This window comes from Bactrocera neohumeralis, chromosome 3 (assembly GCF_024586455.1).
Source record: "Bactrocera neohumeralis isolate Rockhampton chromosome 3, APGP_CSIRO_Bneo_wtdbg2-racon-allhic-juicebox.fasta_v2, whole genome shotgun sequence".
Taxonomy (NCBI): domain Eukaryota; kingdom Metazoa; phylum Arthropoda; class Insecta; order Diptera; family Tephritidae; genus Bactrocera; species Bactrocera neohumeralis.
This window is the reverse complement of record NC_065920.1, coordinates 41,229,065-41,248,865: the sequence shown is the minus strand read 5'-3', so window position 1 is coordinate 41,248,865 and position 19,801 is coordinate 41,229,065. Positions and strand designations below refer to the sequence as shown.

The following is a 19,801-nucleotide window of genomic DNA, read 5'->3' as shown; positions in this document are numbered from 1 at the left end:
ATAAGATCCGTTTTATAGACATCTATTGTAATAATATCTGAAGTTTTGTTTTGAAGATAATAAATAAAAATAAGTAGTTTCCATCCGGAGAATCGTCGATACTATACTGAATATTTATAGTTTTGCCTTGACTTCAAAAGTTTGGGCTCAAAATTAAGAGAGAGCTATTGGTTGCTGGCAACTATATATATGATATATAGTATATAATTTTCCCTTTCCAAAAAACACAGTTCACAAAAGAAATTTGTTGATAAGTCTTTTAAGATCTTGAATTTTTTCCATCATCTACTTAAGTAACGTTTGAAAGTTGTGATCGATTGTAGGTAGTTTACAATGCCCGCATGTCTAACAGTGCTTGAGTGGTTTATTCATCAGCTTTTATACCTAAATTTTCGGTGACTCAAATTAAGTTCAGTGAGCTCTCACCAAAGTTACCTACTTGGCATTTTCTATATAATCTTTCTTCGACGGGAAGACAAATTTAAGTACGTTTCGTTTGAAACTACCTTCTTTACAGTGGTTGTCAAGGAAGAATCCTTATCATTTTGTCAAAAAATTAACAAATTATAAATCATTTAACGAATCTTCGTAACAATCTTCATTCCCGAGAAAATATTTTGTTTCTCTCTGACCACAAGTGTCTGTTATGTCTGAAGAATCCAATTGAGTATATCTTTCAGATAATAAGAAAAATACTAATTCAATGGTTTTGCGTTTACGCAAGTCTTAGCGATGTGCTTGCCATTTTTAAAACAAATTTAACAGAGTTAGAAATATTTTTTTTTAAATACACTTCTATTTAGTCGCTCTCTTAGAATTATTTTATTCTAAATATGTATGTATATACCATGTATAGGGTTATTAAACACGATAATTAATTGTTCATGTGTGTAGATACTGAATCGTTTTCCCATGTCGTAATCATAAGTTTGTACCAATTTCCCCCACTAACAAAGTTTTCCAACAACAACAATTCAACAATTTGTAGTGCCTCATTGAGTGCATAAATTAGCAGCTGTCGATTAAATGTTTCCAGCATAAGCGTAAGTGCGGGAGAGTTTTGCTAATAGAACGTATGTACTTACATACTTACTATATATGTATGTATGTACATGTCTCTCACTACTTAAGTGCACACATGGCGTATGAGTAACATGCATCGTATGTGGGACGATTACGCGTGACAAACAGAATATTTAAACACATTCGCACTAGGGCGAGCAACTGGATACATTGGTGCTTGAAATCAAATAAAAAATATCATAAAAAGGTCTCATTGTTTTGTTAGTATAAATATTTTTTGATTGAAAAATTTGCTAGATTATTATGTTACTGTTCCCATTTCCGAACATGAGTTAGAAAATTACTGTCCTTTTGCTTTTTTTTGAGTATATAATAATTTGAAGCATAAGCAACAATATCTTATTTACACTCAAACATATCAAACTTTGGACTGAAAAGTGTTTCTGAGGGAATTTTTCGTTACTTTAACATGAAGAAAATCTAAGTCAACAGTCGAAAGTGGTTTCCACGATGATTTTGAATTGGAAGGCGATGACCGTCTAAAAGAAAGTTTAAATAATAGGAAGTATTAGATTGTTGCGAAAACATAAGAAGAACTCGCGGAATATTGGGAAGTTATTCGATCAGTCATTTCAACACACTCAAAAGCAGCCGGTTAGTTTTAAAAGCACGGAAATTGGAAGATACATGAAGTGAAGAAGAAAACATTAAAAATATCATCAATGGAGAACGCTACCGAAAACAGCAAATCAAATTGAAGCGAGTAATTGCCGAAAAATGCCCGCAATTTCCGACTAGACATAAGACAAGAATTTTTCATCATAAGAACGCTGGACTTGCATGACCGGTTAAAAGTTATTTGAAATACAGTGGCTGAGAAGTTTTGTCTGACAGTATCATAGCCTACAGGGTTTGTTCGGAAAGTAATAGGACGATTAAAAAAATTGATTGAACCAATCGTTACAATTCTTTAAAAACTTTGAAAATCGGCTCCTTCTACGTCGATGCAACGTTGTCATGGAAAATCCATTCTCTGGAATAGCCTTGAGAGTCGAGGTGAATGCTGCTTGAATCCCCATGTCGTCTCAAAATGCCTCTTTCTCTCGGTATCATACTCTAAGATCCATTAATCGTCACCTGTGATTACGTTATTCAAAAAAAACACATTTACTTGGCACATTTCCAGTCGTCGCAATTTTTGGTCGTCAGTGAGCACTTCTGAGACCATCTTCGCGCACATCTTGCGCATGTTCAAGTGCTCCGTTAGAATGTCATGAACCACAAATTTTGATAAATTTAACATCTGGGCAATTAAACAAATATTTAGTCGACGGTCTGAGTTCAAAACTTCACACACACGAGTCACATTGTCGGTGTTTGACGAAGTCGCAGGTCTCCCAGCACGGTCTTCATCAGCGACGTCTTCCCGGTTCTCCAAAAAGGCTGATGCCACCGAAACATACCACTTCTTGCTAAAGCAACATCTGGATAAGCCTGCTTGATCAAATTAAACATCTCTGTCTCAGATTTAGCAAGTCTCACACAGAATTTAATCGCATTTCTCTGCTCAAATGTACGCCTCATTTCCGGCTTGCACCACTCACAGAAACACGTCGCGTGAAAATGTTTCTCCTGACTCTCCAGGTGCTCGGAGACTACTGACCAGTTCGTTCGTTAGCTGGGAACGCTACCGAATCCAGTCGGGGAAGAAGAAAATTAGTAAACAAACCGATTTGGCAAAGACTAACAGAATTTTTGGCTATTTTTAAGCCAAGTTGTTACTCATTGGCGTCGTTGGGTAACTATTTTGATATCAGACGGTGCGCTACTCATGTACAAGTATTCAGTGCTGTCCAATCTATTAAACATTATATTAGGAATGCGGTAAGGCTTGGCACCCATGATTAAAAAACAAAGCTAATTAAAGATTAGAAAAATTACTAAGAAAGAAGACTACTGTATACTGCAATTATAAAATCTAATAACTTGAAATGCTTTGAAAATATTCGTAATCTCGCTATCCAAAGAGTTACCCTAGTATTAATTCACACACTCACAAGTAATTGACAATTAAGGATGGCAGCACTTAAACACAAATTTGTGGTAGTTGAATGAGGATTTTGAAATGTGGCAAAGACATTTTGATTAATGTTTGTCAAAGCACAACAGCAACCCATTGATAATTTGTCAGGTTTCATTAGATTACAAGCTGCATGTGGATGAAGTTGCACACAGGCATACGCAAATATTTTGAACGTTCCAGTATTATGCAATTGTGTTCACCCTCAGAAAGTTCTTATACATCTAAATAGTATAAATGAAAGTAATATATTATATAATAAGTGTAACTTCTTGGCAACTCTTGCAGGTCGCTTGGGTGCGTGTGGACACACAGACAATACTCTCCATACATCATAACGTCATCTCGCAGAATAATCGCATCAGTCTGAGTTACAATGATCATCGCTCTTGGTATTTGCATATTAAAGAGGTGGAAGAGAGCGATCGCGGTTGGTACATGTGCCAAGTAAATACGGATCCAATGCGCTCGCAAAAGGGCTATCTACAAGTTGTGGGTAAGTTTATAAATTTGAATATTTATTTTAAATTTGGTTTAATTTCAAAATTTGTTTTAATTCATGAAGAATATTATTTAGTATTCAAATTTATCATTAATTGCAAAATAAAATTATTTTCTTCAAATTCAAATTCAAATTCTCTCATTTCAGTACCTCCCGTCATAATTGAAAGCATGACCAGCAATGACATGGTGGTCCGTGAAGGTCTGAATGTGACACTTATGTGCAAGGCACGTGGTTATCCCGAGCCATATGTGATGTGGCGGCGCGAAGATGGCGAGGAAATGCTCATCGGCGGTGAACACGGTAAGTTCGATCAAGCATTGAATAAGATAAAACATTACTGTTACTGAGGAAGTTGGTGGGAATTAACTGCACTAAGAGGAGAATGCCAAGATTTGTTTCTAATGATTTATTTGCTTTGCCAAATCAAAACGAAAAATGTTTCAAGTATTATTCCGCTCATTATAAAATATTTCTCGCATTTCAATTATACATTTTTCGTTATTTGGATTCCACTTTATGATACTTTTACTGAAGCTCGATTGAGGTGACTAATAGCGGGATTCTGTAACCAGTCTCTAGTCTCTATTTGAGACATTTTGAGGCAAAGTCTCAATTTGAGACTAGTTACTATTCACTAAACAGTCTCTAGCGTTAGTCTCAAAATATTGAGACCTGGTAGTTAGCTGGTCACAAAACTAAAAAGAACTCTTGTCTGCCATTTTGAATATACTGAATAGAGATCATCATAGATATTAATCGATTGTCGTTTTTTTATATTTTGTAAGCAACTCAAACACGAAAAGGTTAAAAATAAATCAATTTTACATAAATTTCGTAAATATTATGAAACAAAGTCAACATATATTTTTATTTTCATTGATAATTATGTTTTTTGACTATGTTATAAGAAATTTAATATTTGTTATCGACATATTTATTTTCATTCAAGTGTTGAAACATCCCTGAATAATGAAATGTAATAGATTTTGTGACTGTCACTTACAGAATGGCAATATCATCTCAAGTCTCAAAAATTGCCTCTAACTTAAAATCTCAAATTTAGAGACTTGAGACTGTCTCAAGTTACAGAATCGCACGGTAAAACTATATTATTTGTGACTCAACGTCACTAGTCACCCGAGAAAAGGTTCCAAATTTTGTTATGCTAGCATCCGTCGATACATTCTGAATTACAGTTACAACAAAAATTCGGTTCGAAGTCGTATATTCATCACAACTAGGAATTATGCAGTCATTCAATTGCTTGATGCAGGGTTGTCCAGAGATATGGGAGAGCAAAGCATAGTCTTCATGGAACATGTTTAACTTATTGTACATATTTTGATGTTTCTTAGTTGAAAGAAGTAGTTCTATGAAGGTCTGACTTCGGTTGTCAGCGACTCCTAATGAAAACTAAGGGAGTTAGCACGCCACCAACTTAAAAAGTATCATATGATGCATTAACGTCAAGCGATACAAAGAAATGCAATATACCACCAACCAAATCGCTGAAATTGCGACGGTATAAAACTGTGGAAAGAGTAAAGGTCAGCGCATTCCATTCCCGTTGCAGCGGCAAACGTAGCTTTAGAGTTAAGTATACAAAATTTCCAACAAGGGTTGAAAATTTTATTGGTGTTATTCAATTTTCAGTAGACGGATTGCTTAGAGCTCTCTCATAAGAACGCAATAGACAAAGCAGGCGACTCATGTAGAGTTGTCAACTATTGTATTTGGTAATTTCATAACGTATGGTTACTGGAATCTAAAAAAATTTGACTTGTAAAAATCTGTAAAAAGTGAAAGTTAAATTCAGAAATTTCTAAAATACTGTCCAGTAGCCAATTTGCGTGTCATTAGACGCTTTAAAAAGGAGGGTCGGCATGGAAATAATCCAAGATGTGGTTGCACAACAAAACTAAATGATCGGGACAAATGTTCATTAAGGCGAATAATTAACAAGGACCAGTTGAAAAGCGTGGTTTAAATTCGGATCATAACACCAATCAAATATAACTATTCGCAGATCGTTAACAGAGTTTGGAATTGACTCATTTATACCAAGAGAAAAAGCTCATGTGTCGGAAAAAATATAACACCAACGGCTTGTTTTGCAAAAGATGTAAAAACTATTCTGTGCAGGCGCCAAGTAATATTTGCTGAAGAGTCTAAATATATTATAATATTTTTGCTCAGATGAACGTGCCGGCAGACTGGAGATCCTTACAATCCCAAATGAACATTGAGAACTGTTAAGCATGAAGGAGAAGGAGGTGCGATGTTTCGGGGTAGCGTCGGGTTTGAAAGACTCGGAAGCATGGAATTTATTGAAGATAAGACTGACTAAAAGATGTACATCGTGGTCTTTACACGGAATCGGGCGCAGATCGTCTTGGAATTTACGTATCCATTTGCTTTGATCTTTCACTTATGCGACTTTGATTGCTTTATCATGTTATTTTAATTATAGCAGGTGATCCATTTTGAGATTCCCTACCTTTTAAAGAAAAAAACACAGATCTTGGAGGCCAAAATACTGGCCCAACACGTGAAATTATCTGCTCAATCAGGTGTTCTCTCAATAAATCCATTGATAGACGCGATGTGTGGGAAGTGGCGCCGTCTTGTTGAAACCAAATATCGCCGAGATTACGAGTTTTAATTTCAGGTATTAAATAGTCGGATATAATGAAATGAAAACGGTCGCCATTGACGGTTATGTTCTCACTGGCATCATTTATGAGATGATTTTACCGCTCTAAAAACTACACCAAACCCTTGTTTTATTCTAGATGGAATGGCAACTCTTGCACGTCTTCAGGTTGAATTTCGTCCCAAATGTAGATATTTTGCTGGTTACACGCCCTTTAAACCAGAAATGTGCCTCATCGCTGAAGAAAATTTGGCTCAAAAACGTCGGATCTTCTTTGAACTTTTCGAGAACCCATAGATCGAAGCGATGTAACTTGGGAAGGTAGAGGAGCTTCAATTCTTGCACAAGCTGTATATTATATATATCATTTTAAGATATCAACCTTTTGGGTTAATATAAAATGTGTCAAAAATGGCGGTAGGCTAATCAGATGTCTATAATTTGTAACGAATTATCGTGGTTAAGGAAAATTTTCCTTTACTGTTGCCTAGGCACTACTACACGAGCGCTAGTCAATATACTTGACAGGGTAGTTTTGTAGCTTCATAGAAGTTTATCAGCATCATATAGGAAAGGTTCAGTACTATGGGTTTTGAGGCTCTAATAATCTCCAAAATATCTATAAAAGCAATTTTTGGTTGCTCAAGCGATATTTCCTTTGCATGATTTCCGTGATGGTGTTCCATGTTTATATCTACGGTTTAGGTACTTGATCAAGAAGAGTTGTCTGACAAGGTTACCTATTTCAAAGAGAATGACTCAACGACTATTATACTACTTATAATCCACCAGATCTAATGTAAAAATTTGTTTTATAAAACTCTCTTCCAGTTAACGTAGTTGATGGCGAGCTGCTGCATATAACCAAAGTGAGTCGCCTGCACATGGCCGCCTACCTCTGCGTAGCATCAAACGGAGTGCCGCCATCCATCAGCAAGCGGGTGCACCTGCGCGTGCAATGTAAGTAAAAATACATTTTGATTTATACAGAAGTTTGCGTAAAAAAAGCAAATCCGTTTTGTTGGAGATTTAAATATTTTTAAAAATTTTAAATGGAACAAAAACATCGCTTAACTCATTAAATATGCTGAAAAAAGGCACACCACAAACAAAGGTGTTATTTGCGTTTTTCAAACTCATCTCCCGTTGCTGGCATTAACGCCGCTGGAGAACTTTTTCAGCGCGCCACTCACATATTGAGTGGTCAAAACCAGCAAAATATTTTAATTAAATTTGGCTGCCAAAAATTAGAATTGCCAAAAACAACCAACAACACATACAAGCACACATACCTACATACATACGTGAATAATTTGCCAACGAGCATGCAGTCTGCCGCATAGTCACCCATCTACACACCAACACTCACCGTCCACCAAATATGGCGACTCCCAACCAATTTTGGCCAACAAAATTTGCAACTGCTAACATGTACTTTTTGTTGTTGCTGTTCTGCCCATTTTAGCTACTATCAATTTTACCACAATTTGTGCAACATGCTTGGCAGCCGCCACAATTGCACGTTGTTCATGCCGCACGAGTAGCTGCCGCGCCGGCAATGAGTTGCAAAGTGCAAAAGTATTGTGCAAAATATTAGCAATGGCTGTTGTTGTTGTTGCGCATTCGCACGTATCTGGCTGTGGCTGATATTAAAATGGTTATAATTACGGCTTTTATTGTATTGGTTTTTCGGTGATTAGCATGCAGCTACACGTCGAATCCTCGTTCACGTAGGAAATTCGGAATGGTTTTGCTAGCGCCCGCTGTGCCACGTTGGCCAAACATCAATTGTTTAATTAAAACTTTTTGTTGGCACCGAAATTTTCACCAACAATTGGTTTGGCTTTAGTTGTTTGAGCAAAATATTAAATGCTGATTGTGGCAGATTTGACGCGGCAACAATTGCGCGCGCCCGAAAAGTGATCAGTTTGCTGTAGTTTTTCAATAAACTGAAATTAAAACAATTAAATATAAATTAGTAAATTTTAATGCGTGCTTTTCAGGTGATAGATAACATAATAACGAATTGGTTGAGTAAAATTTTCTTCATTTTGTAGAATATAACTCAAATACCTTCCAGTTTGAAGGAGTTGTAGTAAGTGTACATATCAATTTACCGTCCGAATTTCCATTATTTTAGAAACACCGACCTCCTTTAGTTACTAAAAAAGGGATTGCTTTCTTCACTAAATATAATTCTCGTAAATGTCCTGGTCTTTTTTGAAGACCAAAGCGGTCATATCGTTCAGGCTGTCCCTTTTTATACGAAACTAACGAAACTTAGACTTGTTAAAGACGACAACAGATAACGATTTGCTATAAGAACTTTGAGCTACATATTTTATAAGTTTACGGTTGTCAAATATCTCCCTTCCGCTTTTTTGCTCTTTATTCAATGCTTTATAAAAACGGTTACAGTGATCGGATTTAGCACAAATATGCGCCGTTTTGTTCAATAATATGTTTCCATCTAGGCGGCATCTTCATAATACCCCCTTCTTATTTGCGATGAACTCGCACAGCCACTTTTCACAAGCCTCTTTTGAGTTCAACTTTACACCAACAAGGGCGTTCGCCATGGACAGGAACAGGTGGTAATCACCTGACGCTATATCCGGGTTATATGGTGGATGCGATAAAACCTCCCATCTGAGCTCCCGTAGCTTCTGACGAGTTATCAACGAAGTGTGTGGTTTGGCGTTGTCCTGGTGGAACACTACACCCTTCCTGCTGGCCAATTTTGGACGCTTCTGTTCGATCGCCTGCTTCAACCTTCCCAGTTGTTCGCAGTAGATGGTAGAATTAAGCGTCTGGCCACTTGGGCACGGCTAATAGTGGATGATTTCCTTCCAATCCCACCAAACACACAGCAAAACTATCCTGGCCGTCAATCCCGGCTTGGCCACTGTTTGGGACGATTTGCCGGCCTTCGATCACGACTTGACGCTTGATATTGCCGCATGTGATCCTTTTTCGCCGCCAGTCACCATCCGCTTCAAAAAGGGGTCAAACATCAAGCTTTTTTGTGAATCCAGCCTTCTGCAGATGGTTTAAAATGGTTTGGTGACTAACTCCTATCTTCTAGGCGATGTCACGAGATGCCACATGCCGGTCTAACTCTATGTTTTCCATGATTTAATCTTCCGCCGGCTGGCTTATTCATGGTGTTGTTTTCACCCGCTCTGGATCGTCGAAACCATTCCTCCGCAGTTCGAAGTGATAGAGTACCATCCCTCAAAACACCATTAATCTCACGGAACGTTTCTCTAACGGATTTGCCTTTAACGAAGGAAAACTTTAAAATAGCGCGAATTTCGGCGTTAGTGAACTCCATGCTTACACGTCTATAACTGTTGAACGCGATATCCAAACTAATCATGCAAAGCGTCGTTTTGTAGGTTATGTCAAGGCCTTTCAAAGATGTATAGTATTGCCAGATACGAGCTCTGTAGCCCTTTATACATAGCCGCGAAATCCAAAAGACAAAAAGACGGATATTTGACAACCTAATATATATAATCAGATCAGTCTTTTTATAAAATCGTGTATGCATTGATCATTCTGAACAATTTTACCCAAAAGACTTTGAGTCTAAAACCAATTTCGAGCAAACTATTTTTACGGCGAAGTTTAAAAACTCGTAATAATAGATTGTGTGGAAAATATATGATATAGTTGTATAATTTAACCGATTCCGATAAATTATCAATAGAATATGAAAATGCACCTTCCTTTAAATTTCATTCGGATATTTAAAAATTTACGAATAAATTTTTAAGATCCCGCCAAAACTTCGCATTAAAAATCGCTGGCTCAAAATCGGTCACCAGGCAGAGCAGCTCAGCTGTAAGGTTATAGAAGGCGTAGTAAAGCGTTCCAGCAATAATCTCTTCAGCGAAATAGATACGATTTCAAGATTGCTCCAGCAGACAAGGCAAAAATCACCACTCAGAAGTGGTTTAACATGTTCCCGGCGTGACACATAGATGGCTTTACTAGAATTAAATCCAAATGATTTTTAAGTTCCCTTAACTTTCAGTAAGCGCGTTATAAAGCTGTTGAACCATTAGTTTGAGAATTATATTTATCATTTTGAGTGAAGCAACGTTTGTTCTTTAGACAAAAGTGAATAAAAAGAAATTTCGCGTGTTGATGAAATATTGCCTTTTGAAGGGAAAATACAGCTGAAGTAAAGACTTGCCTTGATGGCGAGATTTCAGACACTATCCCAGGATAATCAACCATTAAGGACAGGTTTGCTAAGTTTAGACTTGGTGAATTCGAGAAAGCAGGAACCCTAAAGATATCAACTGAACGTGTAAATTATATCATTCACAAATATTTGGGTATGAAAAAGCTCTGTGCAAAGTGAATGCCGCGCGATCTCACTTTTGACCGAAAACAACGACGAGTCAGAGCAGTTCAAGCGTATACATTTCTGTAGTGGTATGTAAAAATGAATGAAATGTAGATCCTTCATTTCATTCCTAAGTGTAATTGACAGTCATCCGAGTGGACTGCACACGAAGTGAAAACGATGACAGAAATCCATGAATTGGGCTTCGAATTGCTTCCGCATGCAGCGTATTCCGCAAATCTGGCCTCCAGGGACCATTTTCTGTCCTTAGATCTCAAAAGAATGCGCGCTGGGAAGGAGTTTTCGTCGAATAAAAAGGTGATCGCCCAGATGAGGCCTATTTGGAAGCAAAGGACAAATCATACAAGTAAAGAAGGACCAAGTTTGGGTGCAATATGCGAGAAACAAATCTCAGGAAATGTCAACAGGTGCTGACAAAGTTTTAAGCTAAAAAAGTGGGAATTGCCACGCCCATCGTTCAGTTTTGACTCCGATTTCATTTAAACCCTATCATACCATCTCGGAGATACAACTTAATGTCTCTAGCTTATTTCATTTATGCGCTTTTATTAGATTTTGAATGATTTTGACAACATCGGTGACGGTGAAGTGAGTGATTTCATCCATTTTCACACCGTCGATATGCGTTATAACAATATTAGTGCCAGGCGAATTTGGTTATTGCAGCTTTATTGGTTTAGGAGATATGTACGTTAAATTTACTAGAGGGCGGGTTGATATCGAATGAGTAGTTTCTGAGATATGTGATTTTACCTAAAAGTAGGCGGTGCCACGCCCATTGTTCGCTTTTGACACCGAATCGGGTTTTTGTGCCCTCTCATGCCTCTGACGTATTTAGTTATTGATTTATCGGACTTTAAGTAGTTTTTAACAGTGGAGATTTCAACCATTTTGACACTGTTGGAAAGAGTTCCTATAAGAACTATCTTAAGAGAATTTGATGTTGTAGCTTTTGTGGTCAAAAAGACATGTACATTAAGCCTATTAGAGGGCTGGCCACAGGCCAACTTATTCAAAACTTTTTACCAACAGGTGCCCCTTGCTGCTGCGATCACTTGTGCGTTGTGCCAACTGCGAACTTACGGAAAGTGACTATATCTCTATATTTTGTTCAATTCTATATAAATGGAACTTTATCCATAGTTCTTTGCTTAATATCTGGAGAAGAAGGGTAGAACAATTCAAAATTCAAAAGGAGCTGCAACAAATACAATTAATGTTTTTGCAATCAGTTGTCCATCAACGGTTTTTTGTAAAATGACTAGCGACTGTTTGGGATCCTTCACAAGCCAGAATGGCAGAATAGCAAATAAGGTCGCAAACATATCAGCAAAGGTGATCCTACTTTGAAGTACTAGAAAAATATTGCAATATTTATAAATCAGTGCATGACCACAAGGCGAAGTAAATAACGAATAAATAAAGTAAATACTGCATGAAAGTATATATAGTATAAAGTTTCTGATTTATCAAAAATATCTCATAAAATCCTTTTGCGGTTCCGAGTGGGTTTATAACTTGTTGGTTACTTTTCAAATAACACGAGGAGTTGTACCATCGGATTGATTAGACTGAGACTACGCCTTCTAAATAGCAATATAAGCATAATCTAATCGCTTAATTCAATTTTCCATACACTTGTTATAGCCCTCGGCTAAAATGGTATCCAGTTTAAGTTTTCTTGGTTTCTCCACAAAAGACTTCTGCAATATTTTCAAAAATTAACTTTTAGTATTTCCATTTTTGTTTGCTTGAAATTTTTCTAATTTTTGTTGGACCAGTCCGGGTCGAACTTTTGGCATATGTGCAGGTCGTATCTTAATAGGTTGGACACAAAAAATCTTTTGAGTCGAGGAAAAATTCTTAAAATAAAATCGAATGGTGTTCGGGTTTTAAGTGGCTCAAGATTAAATAGTTTCGCCTAGTAAACCGTACCAGATGTCTGGGTAGAAACTGAAAATCAATTGAGCTTTTTATTTCAAAATAAGCGTACATTTTCATACCAAACATCCGTATTCAAACCGCTCAAATTGCTTCATAAAACCCTTAAGCTTGGAATATAAATTGAAATTTAAACTCGGACTGCGCGAATATAAATGACCGGTATCAAAGTTGGCCTTATTTAACATAAAAACCACCGACGCGAAATTAGCTCAACAGAAATTTTCCAAACTACTTAGTAACCGAAATTCACTGAACCCACGCGATGCGAAGCTTGCTCGTGCTCGCAGTGGCATCTGCTTAAATGCAATGTAACACCTCTTGTTGACATGTACGTTCACATACACTTGCACTCACAAAACGCACACATACAAACGAGCACATGAGCCAACACTGGTGTTGCAAGTACAATCCGTTCACCACGACCATCACCGCAACATCGACACCAGCGCGGCGAGGTAAAAGTCAGCAGTTGCCCCTGGATCGAGTATGCCATATTAGTGACAACGACTTTGTTCCGCCTCCACTATGACACCAGCTCTCCAGTACTGCAGTACTATGATGCAACATACTCGGGTCACCACGACATGACGTTTTTGGCTGTCGCAAAGTCAGCTGTGGTGCAAACGCGACACGAAAAATCGAAATAACTTTGGCATATCTGAGCCGTACGTGATTTCGTCAGTGTGGCTGGTACTCAGTAGTTGTTGTGCGTGCAAATGGTTCAATGTGAAAGCTTGCTTTACGAAACCCAGCGGAAATGCATTCATTCATTAAATTGAATTAAAGGTAATAGGGCTGCATATGTCAGCTCCTTTCAATATTGTTCCTTTAGTTTGAGTTTTACTCTTCCTCTATGTCTTTCGTAATATTTCTAAACTTCTTATTGCCTTTTGTTAAATTTGCATTTTAAAATCGAAACGAACGCAACAAATCATCACGAAAAACATATTTTTGACAATTAAAAAATTTACTCGCTGTTAAAGCAACCTTTTTTAACGCAGAAAAAGTCACATTGAGTTGAAGATATAAAACCAACGTTCATTAGAGCTTTAAAGAACTCTTAAACAAATAAATTATACAGAGCTGGGGATAGCTTTCACAGCTCTATTTATTGTGCGCTGGGTATGGCTTTACTAAAACTAATTCCCAGAGCATCTATGTAGTCTCCAAACAAAAATGTTACTTTTAGGAATCATCTACCTTCTAATTCTTCGCATTATTTTTTCGCTTATACATACATAAAATGTCACAGGAAATAATTTCTTAAATTTATTTTGTAGTTCCGCCGATGCTTTCCATCCCCAATCAGTTAGAGGGCGCATATGTGGGGCAGGATGTGATACTGGAATGTCATACAGAGGCGTATCCAGCGTCCATAAACTACTGGACAACCGAACGCGGCGATATGATTATATCGGGTAAGTCTTCTTACTTAAATATATTTCCATTTGAATATATGAAAATATTTACAGTTCGGAAATCAAATGACAATTAATTTAGTACCATACAAAGCATATAGGTTGTTCTCTCTTTCATTTTCCCATAACTCTTATGAATAATTTAAATCTCTCTAAGTTAGATTTCGCCTTAGAGAGACCGTCTTGTAGACTATCTTCGTCCTTAGTATCTAATCCATAACCTATATGTTATATTTTGTCCACGAATGAACTCAATTTAAATCGGTATCCAAATCTTATACTGTGATCAAATTGAAAGGTGAATTTTTAACTTATACTTCGCGTGTTTTTTGTTAGTTGGTAGTACTATCAGTGACATACATATATACATACATATATGTTAAATTTCACATCAAAATATTTATTAGTATTTGAGATACGCTTCGTTTTTTGAGGCTCTAAAAGTGAATTCTTCGATTTTTATTATGCCTGAATTTATTGAACAAAGAAGTGCCATAAGGCACCATCTCATACTGCGTTGGTTATTGTGATTATTCCGCCACATTTTCAACTAATATCTAGCAGCAACGTTCGCATTCGCCTGATTTGCCGTGTAACTTCTGGATATTCAGCAAATTCACATGACCACTCCGAGGACACCGTTTTGACTCAATTGAGGATATAGAAGCTGAATCGAAGAAGACTCTTCTACGATGACTTGAAAACTCGTTGGCATAAGTGTATTGCAGCGGGAGGGGATTACTTTTAAGGATATGAAATGGACGAAATTCACCTTTCAAATTGATCAGCAACCAAATTTTTAGTACTATAGGAAGAGAAAATCTCCAACCTAAAGACTGTCCTATGTAAAAAAATAAATAAACAAAATTTACCATTTTGATCGAAAATTGTTTGTGATTTTTCCGTTAAAGACATTATTCCATCAGTGTAAATCGAAATTTCCAGAACGGAAGCTGAAGCTGACTGATATAGCATCGTCTACGTAACTTCACAAATTTCATTAGTGTCTTGCGTGGCATTTTTCCATTTTTTATACAAAACTTTCAAAATATAGCGAATTTCTTCATTATTTTCACTCATTTTTCAACTTTCCCAAATTTAATTTGTTTTTGGTTAAATGAAGCCTGAAATCTCACCTTTCCAACACTATATGGTAAGACACAATGATTGGCAGCACTGGAGATATCGACTACCCAATATATACATTAAAGTCTTTGAAGCCTTTAATTAAAAAAAAAAAAATATTTTAAGAAACCAAATTGTAGCTACCTACTTACAATGAATGGAGGAAATCGGAAACGTTTTTTTAAGCTAATAGCACATTATAACATGACGACAATTACTGAGAGAAATATTAAGAAATACGGCAATGACAAAAGATACTCTGGAGCGTCTCAGAAAATTGCTGAATTGCAGTGAACCTCATAAATCGGTGCTGGATTTTCTGAAATGAAAGAAGTAAGGAAGAGCTAACCTTGGTTGTAAGCGAACAATTTATACTCTTGGAACTTGCAGGGATCAAAAACTTCAGGTGTTCGCAAAAGATTTTAATAAAATATGCAGCGAGAGGACTCAGCCTTATTGTTCGACGAAATCGAGAATGGAGTGCAATCAAATTTTGTAACCATTAACTTATTTTGAAAGTTATAGACTTACGCAACTTTGTTATTTTATTTACTTCACAGCAGTGAAGCAAATTGTATTTAAATCATCCTCAGAAGAAGCATTTGTGCTATAAACTCTTCAGAAGATTTCAATATATACAGTTAATATGAAAAACGTCAACCAAAGGATCGGAATTTATTATGTGAGGGATTTTAAGTACGCCAAGTCGAGTTATTTATAATAAGGGCCAAACCACATATATATATATATATGTAATTATATAAATTTTAAGAAAACGTGTCCACTTAGTTTCATTGAACAAGAGCTTAAAACACATACTTATATACATATATCATCCATCAAAGTATAGAAGTAGAAAAAGCTTTAACAATGCACAGGTATTCTTGAGAATTTATTTTCAAGCCATTTTCTTCTTCTTTACTGGCGTAGACAACGCTTACGACGAGTTAACAACAGCGCGCCAGTCGTTTCTACTTTACGCAATGTGGCGCTAATTGGATATTCCAAGCGAAGCCAGGTGCTTCTTCACTTGATCCTTCAAACGGAGTGGAAGTCTTCCTCTTCCTCTGCTTCCCCCGGTGATTAGTGCATCGAATACTTTCAGAGCTGGAGTGTTTTCGTCCATTCGGACAACATCACCCGGCCAAAATAGCCGCTGTCTTTTAATTCGCTGAACTATGTCAATGTCGTCGTATATCTCATAAAGCTCAACGTATCATATTTTCGTGCTGTCGAAAGCAGCTTTGAAATCAACGAAGAGGTGGTGTGTCGGTTTTCCTTTCTCGGGTCTTTTCCTAGATTTGGCGCATGGATAAGGTTCAATCAGTTTGTTGACGGTGGGCTTTAATCTTTCACTCAATACGCTTGATAGAACCTTATACGATATGTTGAGGAGGCTTATCCCACGGTAAATGGCGCAAATTGTGAAGTCCCCATTTTGTGGATTAGGCAGAGCACACTAATATTCCAATCTTTGGGCATGCTTTCATCCGACCATATTTTACAAAGAAGCTGATGCATGCTCCTTATCAGTTCTTCGCCGCCGTGTTTGAATAGCTCGGCCGGTAATCCGTCGGCCCCTGCCGCTTTGTTGTTCTTCAGGCGGGCAATTGCTATTCGAACTTCTTCATGGTCGGAAAATGGTACGTCTGCTCCATCATCATCGATTGGGGAATCGGGTTCGCTTTCTCCTGGCGTTATGCTTTCCACTGCCATTCAGAGAAGTGTTCCCTCCATAATTTTAGTATGCTCTGTGCATAGGTTACTAGGTCACCTCTGTGGGTTCTACAAGAGTATGCTCCAGTCTTGAAGCCTTCTGTTAGTCGCCGCATCTTTTCGTAGAATTTTTGAGCATTACCCTTGTCGGCCAGCTTTTCAAGTTCGTCATACTCACACATTTCGGCCTTTCTTTTTCTGCCTTTCTTTTTTTTTTCTGTCTGCAAATGCGTCTCGCTTCCCCCTTTTACTCTCGGTATCTATCCCATCCCGCTCTTGTGGTGGTCGATCGTAACGTTGCGACGTAAGCAGTCTGCTTTCTCTCCGCTGCGACTGTTTTCTCTCCTCTGCGTTACGTCGTGCCAGCTGTTCTTTTGCCTTTTCCGAACACCAATAGCTGTTCGTAAGGAGCATGAAATGCCGTCCCACAGTTCCCTTATACCCAGTTGTTGACGAGTGCTCTCAGAGAATAGGAGTGCAAGCCGAGTAAAAAATCGTTCGGCTGTCTGTTGTGATTGCAGTGTCTTGACGTCGAACCTTTTGTTTGTTGACGTGCGTTGTTTGCTGCACAGAGGCGGGTGCGTATTTTGGCTGCAATAATATAGTGGTACGCGTCGATGTTAGGAGCTCGGAGTTTACGCACATCTAGAACACTGGAGACGTGTCTTCCGTCTATCACAACATCATCGATCTGGTTGGTGCTTTTTCGATCTGAAGACAGCTAGGTAGCTTGATGTATTTTCTTACTTTGGAACCTAATTTTACAGATAACCATATTCCGGGCCCCGGCGAAGTCGATCAGCTTCAACCCAATTGGGTTTATTTCCTCGTAGAGGCTGAATTTAAAGACCATAGTGCGAAAGATACCTTTTTTGCTCACCCTGGCGTTAAATTTGTCAATCACGATTTTGATATCGTGGGGGGGGAGCAGCTCTCATAGGTGCGCTTCAAGTGCTCATAGAGACAACATTGGTCACATAGTGCTTCTCTTTCGTTGGGGCGTGGGCGCAAATTAGCGATATGCTGAAGAACCTCGCTTTAATGGAGAATGTGGCTAGATGTTCATCCACTGGAGTGAATAATAGTACTAGGCGACGGAGTCTCTCTCCCACCACGAATCCCACACCAAATTTGCGCTCCTTTATATGGCCACTGTAGTAAATGCCACAACGACCTACTCGCCTCAGTCTTTTTCGCGTCCATCGCGACGGCGGGGATGTCAGCCTTCACTCCAACGAAGACATAAATCAGCTGGGCAGCGGCACCTTCCAAATTAAGGGACCAGACATTCCAGGTGCAAGCTCTCAAAACGTAGTTCTTATTCCGTTTGCCATGGTCGTCATCAAAAGAGGGGTCTCTCATCCGAGGATGTTTAAACTTTTTCATTGGAAGCGTTTTTACGTGGCGGGTCACATATCCAGCGCACGACCCTGTTTAGGGGATGTTTCGCCTTCTCACTTTAGCTCGCCTTCAAACGGATGTTCTTAGGCTACCCAGAGGATACTTGGTCAAAGACCGGAAGTCGTGAGCTGCTTGAGCCGTATGTAAAAGAATCGTTTCTGGGCACTCCCAAGTGAATGGCGATCAGAGAACTTGCCTCGCTTGCGTGAACTTCTACACATGCCTCCATCCTCCACTATATAATCAATCTAAATTACAATTACCACGTTTTTACCTCTTTAAAGGCAAGATAAATTAATTCTCTATAGACATGCCTGGTAGGAAAAACTACTTGAACGAGCACACAGAATAATGCATTATGTGTAAACGTTTGTGAAGCCAATGTGCTATTAGAAAGATGTATTTTATTATCAGTGTTTTTAAGTTTGTTAAGGAAATTAAACGAATTTTGTGGGCTTCAACATATGTATATGGGAAAGACAAAAGTAACAAACCAAGAGCCTTTGAGAAAGTTTTATTAAACGTTCCTTCCATTTAATGGAAAATCGGTTTTAATATTCGAAAAAATGTACTATATATCATATTAAAAAAGTTTTTGAAACCCTTTATTGAAAAAACCAAAAATATTTTATAAAAACACAATAGCAGCTACTTACTTACAACGAATGAAGCAAATCGGAAAAGATTTTTTGTTACGCGTGAATGTTGTTTGTAGTGTCAATATAATGGCGCTCGCCTATTCGGTCGACAACGTAAAACTATTTTTGTGATTTTAACCATTTGCTATGGGCTTGAGTGTCATTTTATTTGTATGAAGAGAAGCTTATACATAAATTGCTTGACAATTGGCGAGACCATTATCAAGTATTCGTTTCTGCATAGTTCCTCTTAAACGTCATGCCGTCAGTAAATTATATTGTGATTAGGAGGGCCCGTTAGTGACTTACTCTCACCAAGAAGAATTTTCCATCATTCTTGGTGACAAGTGCCATCCATATTTTGTCCTAATCTTGAGTTATTGAAAAGCGCTATATTTTCAACACAAAATAATTCTTTTCTCATGTATACAACATGGATTTATTTGACCTTTTGCATTATATTTTTTACCTGAGGAAACAGCATACTCTAATACAAAATGTAGCGTTTTACAAAAAAGAAAACATTTAAAAGATAGACAAAGTTAAAATTAAGCATGAAGTATACTTTATACTAAGTATTCATACAGTACACCATGTCGTATGAGCAACACAGCATTGAATGAAGGAGGTAGTGGGTTTAATTCGTGTAAAAAAGTCCAATTTTTGTGAAGCAGTTGAAACCTGTTTTAAAACGTAATGGCACATTACAGCCTGTCACCTGCAGAATATTCTGTTAAATTTTATAGAGAAATATAAAAATATATGGCAATGGTAAAAAATACTCCGAAACGCCTTAAAAAAAATTGGATTGTAAGGAACTTCATAACTTGGAGCTAGATCATCTGAAATCAAACAAGTAAAGAAGGGCTAAGTTCGGATGAAAACGAACATTTTATACACTTACAACTAGTAGGAATCGA

The 19,801-nt window shown here is 37.6% G+C and overlaps 1 protein-coding gene and 1 long non-coding RNA gene across 2 annotated transcripts in view; one reads left to right on the top strand and one right to left on the bottom strand.

Annotated features, from left to right (window-relative positions):
• LOC126752734 (uncharacterized) overlaps window positions 1-19,801 on the bottom strand; it is a 343,225-nt gene that overhangs the window by 80,666 nt on the left and 242,758 nt on the right. The gene's annotated exons all lie outside the window — the stretch shown is intronic.
• LOC126752541 (uncharacterized) overlaps window positions 1-19,801 on the top strand; it is a 281,963-nt gene that overhangs the window by 175,573 nt on the left and 86,589 nt on the right. Inside the window, exons 5-8 of the mRNA XM_050463430.1 lie at window positions 3,392-3,599; window positions 3,753-3,908; window positions 7,093-7,221; window positions 13,864-14,001. Coding sequence (XP_050319387.1) covers window positions 3,392-3,599; window positions 3,753-3,908; window positions 7,093-7,221; window positions 13,864-14,001 — 631 coding nt within the window. The remainder of the gene's footprint in view (window positions 1-3,391; window positions 3,600-3,752; window positions 3,909-7,092; window positions 7,222-13,863; window positions 14,002-19,801) is intronic.